Genomic DNA, 12,272 nt, shown 5'->3' with positions numbered 1-12,272 from the left:
TTTGAAAAACAGCCACCTGCTGCCACACACCTGCAACACAGTGTGAGTGGAAGGGATTAAGACCAGGAATCTGGATTTCTTTCCTGATCTCATTTGCAGTACTAGTCCATTAGCAAAACGATGATCTTTTATGTCAGTCTCAGTGTTAGCATAACGAGGAAAGTCCTAGTGCAGCCTTGAGTTAAATGTTGCTTGCAGAACAACAATGTCCACCCAACTTTATAACCAAAGGCTTGTCTAGCTGCTGTGTGATCCACGCCTGCTCAGTCTGGATAGCATGCAGCGAGGACCCAGAGCAGCGGACCGTCCTGCTCAGCTCACAAGCTTTTATTGGGTCAGATTTTCCTCCCTGTTCCTGCCTCTCAAAGAGCCTTTGCCACGTGGAATATGCCAGTGCCACCACCTGGGCCTCACCCCTCTTTGTCTGGTTGTTGCAGGAAGGCATCGCTGAATGTCCTGGCTGGTGAACACTTGCAGCCCTTTACACACACCCCTTGAGCCCACAACTTGTGTCAGCAAGTGCCTTATTGCTCTCTGTTGTGTCCCATTAATGAAAAATGCCTCACCAGCTGAAAAGTTCTGTCCTGCACAATACACACACCATGCTGCACCTGGATGCGGGGAAGCAAATCCAGGTACTCGTACAGGAGGAACGGCTGAGCAACGTCGCAGAGAGCTGGACAACTCTAAGGCTGCACAAACTCAAACCATCAAACTTCTATTGAGTTAGGAGGACTCTGGCACTTGGCTGCCTGCTGCTGTGTGGATGGGCTCGGAGGGGGAGTACAGATCACTACGAAGGGCAGTCTGAACAGCCAGGATGTCTAGAATCTTGGGCAGAAAGATCCAACTGGAGTTATCAATTAAAATGAAAAGTTGCACTGAGATCTACCAGACTTTGGAACACACACCAACCAGCCCCTGATACAACCACACCACCTGATAAAACTCGCCGATAAGCTTCTTTAGGGAACATTTTTGAAATGGCCTACAAGGAAGCATGAACACAGCCACGTATTTAAGCACTATTTTACAACAAATGAAGGGAAAAAAAAGTGGATTTTTTTCAAGTGGATGTAGACACACAGTTGGAAACATCAGAGCAATGTTCGGGTCAGGCCAACAGTCCCAATCCCTTCCCGGTCTCATTGGCCAAAAGTGGATGTCCTGTGGAAGAGGTAAACAACACAGCAAGCACGCAGGGAGAATCTCCTCAAATGCCTACCTGCTCACGCATAGCTTCTTCAGCCGAAAGTAGGGTCTTTGCATTGAAGAGCGCTGAATACATTTTTTGTTTTTATATATCATCTTTAAACTGTTAAAAAACCCTTTCTAAAAAGAATTCAGATTTTAAATTAGGTGATTAATGGCAAAATCACGGCCTGCTTTAAACAATATTGTTCTACTCTGCTAATCTTTATTTAATATTCAGATTTTTCTGTGTTTCCCTAACTTAGAAGTCAATATTTAGAAATAACTGCTGGAAAGTATTTTCAATAACCTTATTATTAAACCAGCTTGTGTGCAGAAGCTTTATTAAGGATTTTCTGAATATTAAAACAAATATGTCTGAAAGTAATCAATCAAGATGCCACAACCTCACATAGTTATATTTTTAGTATAATCAAAACAAAGACATGCACAATACCTTTTGGAAAACACAGTTAGAGCTTTTAGAGGTTCTGCTGCAGTTTAGGGTCTCTTTGTTGACCTGCTGACTTTGTGTTTAGAGACTAACTTTAATGTGTTACCATGTTTATGAGCGTTTGTTGTCCTCCTCTGTTGTAAGCCTGAGTATGAAGGTATTTCTATATCTTCCTTCGAGATTTTAACCTCTTGTTTGCTCCGGACAAGAGTATGAAGCAAAATGCATATGTGCACTGCATTTAAACGTATCTCTCCCACTAAACAATGTGGACACTCATTTGCTATGGGCAAGATCCATACGGGATGGATCCGAGGCTAATGCTGCCTTCCCTCCCCAACAGAGAAGTCCCATCTAACATCCGCAGCACAGTGGGTTGTTCTTCCTCTTAGAAAGAAGCAGTTGAAGAGCGACCCTGAACATTGCTGTACTAAATGCACTCCTCTTCGGGAGGAGTACCGGCTAAAGTACTGAAACAAAATGACATTTACATTGTACGCAACAATATTATAAAAGCTATTAAGGTACATTATTTTACACATCCTCATAATCTCTCCATACTGCTTTACTTAATTTGTGATAAAATTGTTGAGAAAGGGTACTTAATGTAGGACAGTCAGTAAAAGTAATTTATCATCTTCCCGCTTCGGTGCTCACGTTATCAGCGAACTCATTTTCTGCATTCATCATGCAATCAGCCTATTATTTGCATATTAATCAGGCAGTGGACCATGAAAGAGCCGCATCCCAGCCAAATGCTGCACTATCTCAGGAGGAACACTCAGTAATTATCATACATCAGTGTTATGATGTGGTAATTGATTATAACATCTTTCTGTTGCCCCTGGGGAGTCCCACTGCTAACCCAGCTTCAGGCATTCTGTGCAGATTTTTCTCTGAAAATTAGAGAAACCATTGCTGTCCTTTTATTAGATTTTTGGTTTGGTGTTTTTTTTTTTTTTTTTTTTTTTTTTTTACCTTTACAACAGACAGCTCTCTGAGCATTTCCAAGTTACTTTTGCCTTTTTTTTTTTTTGATGAAACCTTTATTAGGAAAAAACCCACCTGCCTCAGATCAGAAAAAGTAAAAAAAAAAAAAAAACCAAAACCAAAACCCCAAAACAAAACAGTTGGGCTCGGTCTTGTTCGTCCTCTCTCTTTCAAGGTCTGGTGGCTTTTTAGGTGCTGGTATTGCTTACATAATACCCTTCCCCATCAAACACAACAAAATGTTGCAACTTCAATAGACAGTAATTGCAAAGTTCGCATAAAGGCAGTTAAGTTGCTTTATTTAGGTGCCAAATGAGAAGCTAATTTTGGTCCTCTCGTAAAGGACAAATGAAACATCTGCCAGTTCAAACTTGCACTATTTTTAGGACCCAAGTTCCAGAGGGGTAAAAGACAGAAACAAACCTAAACCAGAACCGTAGTTACACTGCAGCTAACTTCACACCTCCTCCATGGGTGCAAACCAGGTAGAGAGGAGCTGGAGGGGGCAGCTCCCACCCCCTGCACCCATCCCAACCTCCCTTTGGCAAGCAAAAAGGAAGGGGGGATGTCTCACGAGAAGACACCAGAGGGGACCATCTCACGCCGCATGATGGGGAAGGATGTTTTGGGTAGGTCTTGATGCGGGGCTGGGCTACCTGCTAGGAGAGCTGGTGAGGATACCCTGCGAGGACAATGTTACTCTCCACAGCAGCTTACTGTCTGGGAACAGTCTCATCAGAGAGACCCTGAGCACAGACAGCAACATGGGGATATTCTGCCAAGCTCAGGTTTTGCCAATACATAGTATCAAACAGTGCCTGAATTATTCTGGGGAACAATCACTCTCTTCAACACCACTACAGGGCATTATAGATACAGCCAAAGAAGTATCTTTTAAGTTGCTATCACCAATATCTTTGACAAATATAAATATGGGACATGTAGTATCAGGCCTAATTTTACACTTCTTGTTGTCATTATATTTCTGCCTTTCATTAGGCTTTTTAATTCGGTATTTTTCTGTTTTCACTTTTATTTAAATGTGATCTTAAATCCATTTTACTTTGTTTTCAATGCAAGTTGTATTTCTCATCAGATTTAAAATAATCACTGGATTCTTTCATTTGCTGTTTCTCTGGATGGCTGCTGGCAAATTTAAAAACCTCCAATACCCATCAAATTAGGTGAGACAAATTCATCAGTTTTTCTCACACCCTAATGCAAAGAAGAGGCTAGAAGGTAACTCAGAAGATATTAATTTACTGGTAATTTTCTGTTTTTTTCTTCTTGGGAATGATTTGCTATCAAGTAATATATGAGTCTATAATCAGAACAGGATTTTGTTGTTAGAGTCTAACAGGCTGTTTATTATCTTGTTTCAGAGCTACTTGGTGGAGAAGACAGCTGCCTCGTAGCTTTATCCCCATTATAAGACGGGAGTAACAACCCGTGCGTTCGGTGCTAGCACACCTTTTTCCCAGTATTTTGGGAGGAAAATAGCCCATTATCTGTTCTTTGAATTGAAAGCAAGGTAATTTTCATCCAGTGGAGGAGCATTTTGTAATTTGCTGAGCAGTGGCTGGGCTGTTGCCCGGGGATCGCCGAGGGCATGACGGCTATCTCCATCCCACCGATGGCAGCCACGTGGCCACGGGGGCTGGACATGCAGCCCCCTCCTTTTCCCACAAGCAAGCAGAAGACCAATGTGAGCTTCTGCCAGCTGCCAGAGCCTCCTATTACCAACAGAAAAATATCTGCTCCCTTCAAAGAAGAGCCTTTCCGACCTCTTCCACAGCTGCCAGCCCACTGGGGACAGATCCTGGCCATCACCTGACCCGCCCCGGAGCTGCCCGGCCTTCCCGCGCCGCAGCACGACTGCGACGGCCTCGCTCGTGTTTCAGTGCTGCTCCAGTTATTTTTATATTTGGCTTTGTAACGTATCAGCTCATCATTTTCCACCCGGCTCCTCTGTGGTTAGCAGCTGGCAGGAGAAGCCCCCCGTGCCTGGAAGCAGGGAGGGGAGGTAACGTGGGCCCCCTCCCCAAAGGAAGCTGCTCATCTCCAAATGAGCAAGCGGAGGGAAAGAAGATGCTGGTAATTAATGAAATGAAGTAATAAATAATGAAATGGTGAACAGTGGAATTTACAGAGCTCTAGTATTCAACGGCCATGGTTTCTTTAAACAAGGCCTGAAGGGAGTGCAAGGACGTTCCATGCTCAGATTGATGCTGAAGTTACAGGGGAAGCACATATTCACAACCTACATCCACTTTTTACCAACTATTATGCTAAGTAGTACTCCTATAAACTACCTGAGAAGTATAGCAGCAATAATGGGCAGGAAGGTTTTTTTTTTTCATACAGCTTAAAAAATATATTCATTCATTAATTCTAATGTTAAAAAATGAAAGGCTTTGAGAATGTGTGCCTGGCTAAATGCTACTGCAGAGCTGCATACGAGCTCCTTGCTTGGAGATCTTTTCCCACACACCAAAGGGGAGTGACTGTAAAGGACCCACATTCCCAAATCAACCACAGAAATAAAACGTAGCTGCAACTTGACTGGGTAACTTCTCCAAAATGAATGCTACGAACTCATAGCAGCATTTCAGAGTGAATTAAATTTGTCTTCAGAATCCAGCACGAGTCTCCTCTTTGCTGTATTAATATGAGAAGTGTGTCGGTGCTTTGTCATTGTAATTCAGCTGCAAGGAATATCTACCTAGAAAATAGTGTTCACTCTATGATTATATATTTTACTTTAGCACTTTTATAACAGTAAAGCTATGACCACAATGAGGATGGAGTCATCTTCTGCAAGTTTAATCAATGTGTGGTTCAATGGACAGAGACGAATACAACTAGAACAGGAATTTCTCTACAAATATCCTGTGCAAAGAATTGCTGACAGACAAAGGACCACGGCCATGCAAGACAGCCTGGGGAGGACAGACCTAGGCAAGAGGCAGAAATGACCAGATGATGGCCAGCAAGGATAGCCACTGTTATATTAAGAGCGAACTTGAAACACTGACTTCACGCTGCATTCCCAGGTCCCAGTAAGGTGCCTTGACAGTGATTCTCCCAGCTTTATTGATAACAGAAAGGCTGCCAGGAAGGTTTTTCATGGTCCAAATGTCAGGGAAATGGCACAGAATATGATCACACACATTACAGACAGACTACAACAGCTGCCCTTATGAGAAGCCAACTGATATCCTATGGTTTGAAATCAAGACAGCCACAGCCAACTGCTTCAGAGCCGCAATCTCAAGCCACACAGAAAGAATGTGGAAACTTCACCAATACGCACCAGTGTGCTTCAGGGTTAGCATGAAGATAACTGTTTGGCTGACTTAGTTGTTCAGCTCTGAATTTTAAAAATACATTTCCACCTAGCACAAAAGGAGACAACCTTCTGAACCAAATGCAAAGACTTAAAAACTGGTCATCAACCATAAACCATGCAAAGAATTCCTGCAGTCCAGCTACTCAGCTAGTAAAAGTCGTGTCATCTCCCTTCTCTTCCATTTTATAGACTGCATTAGCAACAAACATTTCAGGTCATGCAATTTTATTAACCTGGAATGCTGGCAAATGACTGCAAAACATTCCCTCCTTTTTGATTCAACAACAAAGAATAGCTCGAATTTGGGAAGGCTGGACTGATCCCTTGTGTGATCTCAGGGTACTAAGGATTCAGCTCTCCACGTGCTAATCCCAATTGTGCTCTGCAGCACCGTATGGGACAGCTCTGCCAGGCTAAAACAAAACAGTACAATGAAAGAACTAATCATGAACCACAGAAAAATGTAAGAACTTCTCCATTGCCACCATGTGGCTAGTGAGCTCTTCCCGTAAGTGCATCAGGACGGTAATCCTGAATATGGACTGCAAGTCTGAAATACACTCTCTCCCCACTTTGTTTCTCTCAGAGCAGTCAATGTGACAGCATCCTTCTGCTATTAGGTAAATGGGAAGATCTCCCCAGTACACAGTTAACTACCTGCCCACTCAGCAGCCTCTGCACTGAAAAATATTACTGGAATACCTATTACATAAATAAAAATACAATGGATACCTGGGTTTGTCACCATTCCACATGTCTGTTAATATCCTAACTAAACCATAGATTGCATTCTGATCTTTTTCCAGATTTTTTTTCCCAAGGGATGATAAGAAGTAATCTCCCTGTTGTTACAAAGGTTTTATTTTGAAAATAAAGCTTTTATGCATATTTTGGTTGATCTAAATACAGTAGATCTCGGGTTTTTAAATCACCAGATATATGCAATTATCTCAAGCTAGATTCTGATTTTGAAACAAGCTCTAATTAGCTCCCCATTTTATGCTGCTATAATCCTTTCTTCAACTCCCATGAGTGTTACTATTGCTAAGCAGCATGAGGTTAGGAATGATGGATGATACCCAGAAAGGAAGACAAACAAAAGGGAAATTCAAAATCCCCTGAGATCACCCGCAGCTGTATCGGCAAATGAAGATTTCCACATTAGGTCATAAGACGACCCTTACAGAAACACATACCAAAAAGGCACGTCTTTTTCCCACTGAGTATTTGCAAGTCTTTAATGTAGTATATAGAGAGTGTATGTCCTTCACAGAGGATAAATACAAAAGTGAATAAAAATTCAGCTTTCCTGGGAGTAGCTATGAAATCAACAGCATCAAAAAAGAAACTTTGTCTTAATGTCATAGAGATGCTCAGTAAAGACATAAGACCCCAAAATAAAACAAACTAATAAGAGCTATATACAAGTATTTAGAAAAATACCCAAGCACATAAACCTTCTTCTGGCACATGGCTACTGTCCAAACCCAACCCAGCTCTGATCATCAGTAATGCAACTAAATAAGGGCCAAATTCATCATGAAAAAACGCTCATGCAGTTGGGTGACACTAATTCAACTTTTTTTTTTTCCATGTGATTTGGTCCGTGCTTTTGACACATAAATCATTAAAAAGGCAGATTTACCCAAGGGCATTAGAGCATTTAGGTGGAAAGAAATACACAGAAAAAATGTTAGAAAAGGCACAGTGATACTATTTTTGACCACCTAGGGTACAGACACCATTTTTGTGTAAAACACCTTCACTGAACGTTGCACAAAATCATCAAAGCCTTGATGAAAGGTCACAGGCTGAAAATACAGATATATATCTGGTTTTAATTTTGGTATAGACTGCATTTTTTCAAGATTCATAAATATAGCTTTCAAAGAAGAAAAACAAGCCTGGCTTCACTTTGCTCGCTCTCTCTCTCTCTCTCTCTAATGCTTATCCATTCATTCCCACATAGAAAAGACTGATGGGTCCATCTGTCCACGTGTGACAATGGAAAATTACCGGACAGAAGAACAGATTTTCATGAATGAGGTGTTAATCAAAACCTTATGATCTAGAAGTGTAACTAACTGGGTCAGAAATCCAGAAAATCTTGCTAGTTTGATAGAATAGTGCCAAACGGTAATGAAAATACTCACAGCTAATAAAAGTTTGAGACGTTACTATGCATGTTGACACTCTGTACACTGAAGACCTTCTTGGCAAAGCACTCAGGAGCCACTGAATGTATTAGTTTAATTTCACTTCTTTCCCTTCATGCATTCAACAAGTTGCAAGCCAATTATATTACATGGAAAAGGCTCCAGACCTCTTCTCATTTCAAAATTGTTCTGATTAATTTCTGTTTTAAAATTACAAGTATGCAACCTTTTCTGCCTTGATTTTCCTGGGAAATGTCTCAGAAGACCAGAAAATTGGAGCTGTCTTTTTTTTTTCCTGCCCTGGAGTGGAGGATCTTTCACAAATGCATAATTATTATTACCTTTTCCAAACTGTTTGCTGCGCTTTTAATTACAGAACAGCTGCTAATAAAAGAAAATTACCAAACTGCCCTTCCTCATTCAAATAACTTGGTTTCACTCTTTTGTTCTGTGCGGTGCCACAACCTTCCTTATTCCTTTACACAGAGAAAGGCACCAAGAAAAGAATGTCTTGTACAACAATTTTATTTTTAATCATCCGAAAGGAAGAAGAAAAGGGCACGAGCCCATTTTCTCATTTGTAAGTCTGCTTTAAGGAAAGGAGGGTGATCATCAATAATATGATTTTATTAGCTGATAGGAACGTGTCACCTCACAAAATATTAGCTCAAGGGCAGGAACTGACAAATGAGATTGGGAGTGTGGGAGGGGAGCAAAATACCACGGCAGCAAAACTGAACTTCCTGAAGGAAATCACTTTCAGCTACCAGCGATCCTCACGGGAATCCATAAGGTGGTCGGATTTTAATGCTATGGGCTTGTCTTTCAATCTTTTATAATTACAGCTAGTCATAAATATGATGATTAGCAATAACAATGCAGCCTTTTCTCAGCTCCTCTGATTTCAAATTTCTCTTAAAATGGCTACAATTAATTACTCATATTTTCCATGCTGTCTTAGGCGTTTGTAACTGTAACAGTTACTCTTGCACAGTATCGATGCCACAAAAAAGTAGTCAATGGCACGCGTTTAATGAACAGCAGGGTATAAAATGTGGCAGGAAATTTCCATGTTCGCTAAATGCTTGGCTATAAGTAACAATAGCTGTATGATTGCAAAATAATTTTTTCCCATTTTGGTTTTGTTTTCATGGCTTGTTTTTACCAGGGGCATTGGGTTTTTTTTGCTTTTATCTATTTATTTTCAACTGTTTTTCTTAAGAAAAACGTGGACTGAATATCATCACAGATTTTCTTCTAGTAAAATCTTTTAGAATGCAAAATAGTTTCTCAGTATAGAGAAAAAAAGCAGTTTGGTTGGGATACTCAGAATAAACCCTCTAAGCTCCAGAAAAAGAAGTGTTTCAGAAAGGCAGAAAGGTGGAAGACAAGCACAACTCATCCTTCTCTGTATCCTGAAGCGCAGTAATTCTCCAATACAGGGCACAGGCTGTAAGTACAGAGCAGGGCACAAGTATTTTTCTAGAGTACAAAATAGCCTGAGTAGCTTACATCAGTTAGGCATATCACTGGTAAAAAGTTTGTGTGGGTAGAGTTTGGTATCTAACAGCAGGAACACAGCTGTTCTGTTCCAGGCTCCTTCCTATACTGTGGCCATCTTATAAAACCTTTAGCAATTCACTTCTCTCTGACACTCATCTTTGCTGCATCTGCTTTTTTGCGAATGGAAAGGGGAGGGAGAAAAAAAGGTCGTCTTGGAATATTTAACGAAGCTTGAAAAAGAAAGACATAACGTGGTCTCTTCCCCACCTTCAAATTAACAAAGCAGATTTTGTGCAAATGGAAGTGGCAAAAAAATATGCCAGCAAGTAAGGCAGCTGGAGTATGTAGATCACATTACAAACGAAAGGCTTGTTTTACAGCCATTGTCACATGTCAAGTTGATAAGCTGAACTATGGTAAAAAAAACCCTACAGAGCCAATGATCTCTAAGATCAGACAGAGTCTCTTTACCTAATATATGCAGCCAAATATGTGTACTCCCTACATCTGCCATAGCAACAAGGAGAGAACGAGGAATTAACTGTGTTAATAAAAAAAAATTGAAGGGACTCCTGTATGATACAACAAAACGCGAGAAACCTCTCAGCATCAAAGCAAAAGAAATGTAACAAAAGCACAGAGAATTATTTCAGAGCAAATCATTGAAACCAGCTGATTACCTGAGCTTGCACATCCCTGCTGTAGGGAATCCTGTAATGATGTCACAGAGTGAAGGACTAGATAAGAGAGGAGAGGAAAATCAGGGAACAATAAAAGGAGATGCCAAACCACAAACTAAACAGTAAGCAGGCTCAACAAATAGCAAAGTGCTGATCTCTGCAAGGGCACGCTGCTCATTTAAGTCAGTGGCATTATAAGGGTACAACCGAGGCCAAACTCTAGTCTGGCCTTTCTGTATCAATAGGTATTAGGATAAGAGAGTGCCACAATAAAAGCGTAATTGCAACACAGCGTTCCCCCTTTAAAGCTTAGTTGTTCTAGCTCACCTCCAGAGAAAGCAATCGATACTCTCCTAGGAACAATAAAAATCCCCTATGCAACCCTAGAAAACAGCGCACAAGATCTTCCAGCTCTTTGGCCAAAATTTTTGGAATTACGTATCATATTCAGGCCTAGATAATATCATCCTAATGAGGAACTTGATAACTGCTGCTTATCAATTACACATAAACGAGTGCTTCGTTCGTAAACAGTCCCAGTGCGTCCCCCTAGGGGCCAGCTGGGCTGCGAGGGTGGATGCTGCCACTTCCAGTAACTCCTGGACTAGCACCGGGTGCAAGTCTTGCTTACTGCAAATTTAAAAAAAAAAAAAAGATTTCCTCCTCCTCAACTCAAACAACATAGTGGAATTTTAATTACCTTGTCCTTGTTGCTGCCCTTGTGCAGGCAGGACACACTGTCCCAGCTCACCATTCAACCAGAGCTGCATACGAATAAATGGTTCTCGGCCTTTTTGGGTCAATTTGCTCCATGGCTTTGGCCTGGAGAGCATGTCACTGACACTTCCTTGGGACAGCCCCAATACCTGAAGTGAAGCAACCAAGAACGGCACGTTAACACATTTGATGTGGAAGGGGGGTAATTGAAGTCACTTTGGTCTCCTTTACTGTTATACCGCTCAAGTGGGTTTTATAGGGACAATTAGTAAAACTGCAAAATGACATCTGTAGGTAATTGATGGAAATGCTTTTCTCCTGCCGTGGTTTCCTTCTGGACCGTGGGTTTTTTCCTGCAGGAACAGAGCGGCAGCACAAACGGCAGACGGATGGTGCGAGATTTGCATGCTTTTCATATTTTGTGTCAAATAGTTTCATCAGTTCTAACAGGAAAAACACAGAGTCCAGGCACACACAGGCAGATAAAACAGGAAATGATTGGCATGTATTTTGTTCTCAAACAAAAATAATTGGGACTTTTGAGACTAGGCCTATATTTGGTTGATTTTTTTTTGTATGAATTATAATGATGTGTGTTTTCACCTGTAGCACCGGCTGCTCCACGTAAGTAAATATTTAAGAATACAGCCGACTGCAGCAAAGGGGGAATTTCAGACAGGCAGAACGCAATTACTTGCCTGGAATTCAGCACAGGTACAGGGGTTAAAAATCACACTTAATGAAAGCTGCCACGGGATCTTTAATGACCCCAAGAGGTCAGGCTTTTCATTTTACATTTTAGTGAAAAGGTAATAGCGTGATGCCAGCTCCTATTATACTATTATATTGATTCAATTTTTTTATAGGAAGAAGAAACACCAGATGTCCACCACTTCTTACAGCCTGGGAGGTGTTTCCTGGTGGTCGGGGACCCCCCCCGAATCCCACATGTTCAGTGCTTAGGGCCCACAATGTGAGAACTTCAGAAAAGCCTTATCGTGCATTGCATATCTGTAATCAAACATTGCTTAAAAAGTCTCAAAGCACACTAAGATACCAGGCACCAGGTATAAGAAATGACTGTGAATTCTTGACTTCAGACTAAGAAGAGGTAGGGGATTTTCCATGTGTTTGTTTAAATACCCTTGTGCACATTTCCAAATATTAAAAAAAAGGAAAAATGCTCTTGTGTCCATAATCTTCACTTACAACAAATTTAAGACTCTCCAGTC

The 12,272-nt window shown here is 41.1% G+C and overlaps 1 protein-coding gene across 6 annotated transcripts in view; it reads right to left on the bottom strand.

Annotated features, from left to right (window-relative positions):
• CUX1 (cut like homeobox 1) overlaps window positions 1-12,272 on the bottom strand; it is a 284,672-nt gene that overhangs the window by 56,443 nt on the left and 215,957 nt on the right. For 3 of the 6 annotated variants that reach the window (XM_074890487.1, XM_074890488.1, XM_074890490.1), the window contains 2 exons: window positions 11,024-11,189; window positions 10,324-10,380 (listed from right to left, as the gene is read on the bottom strand). The exons of 2 other annotated variants lie outside the window; for them this stretch is intronic. In XM_074890487.1, coding sequence (XP_074746588.1) covers window positions 10,324-10,380; window positions 11,024-11,189 — 223 coding nt within the window. The remainder of the gene's footprint in view (window positions 1-10,323; window positions 10,381-11,023; window positions 11,190-12,272) is intronic. One more of the 6 variants, XM_074890489.1, reaches the window with a different exon arrangement.

Source organism: Strix uralensis, chromosome 20 (assembly GCF_047716275.1).
Source record: "Strix uralensis isolate ZFMK-TIS-50842 chromosome 20, bStrUra1, whole genome shotgun sequence".
Taxonomy (NCBI): domain Eukaryota; kingdom Metazoa; phylum Chordata; class Aves; order Strigiformes; family Strigidae; genus Strix; species Strix uralensis.
Note: the sequence above shows the minus strand (reverse complement) of the source record. Positions and strands in the feature narration are given on the sequence as shown.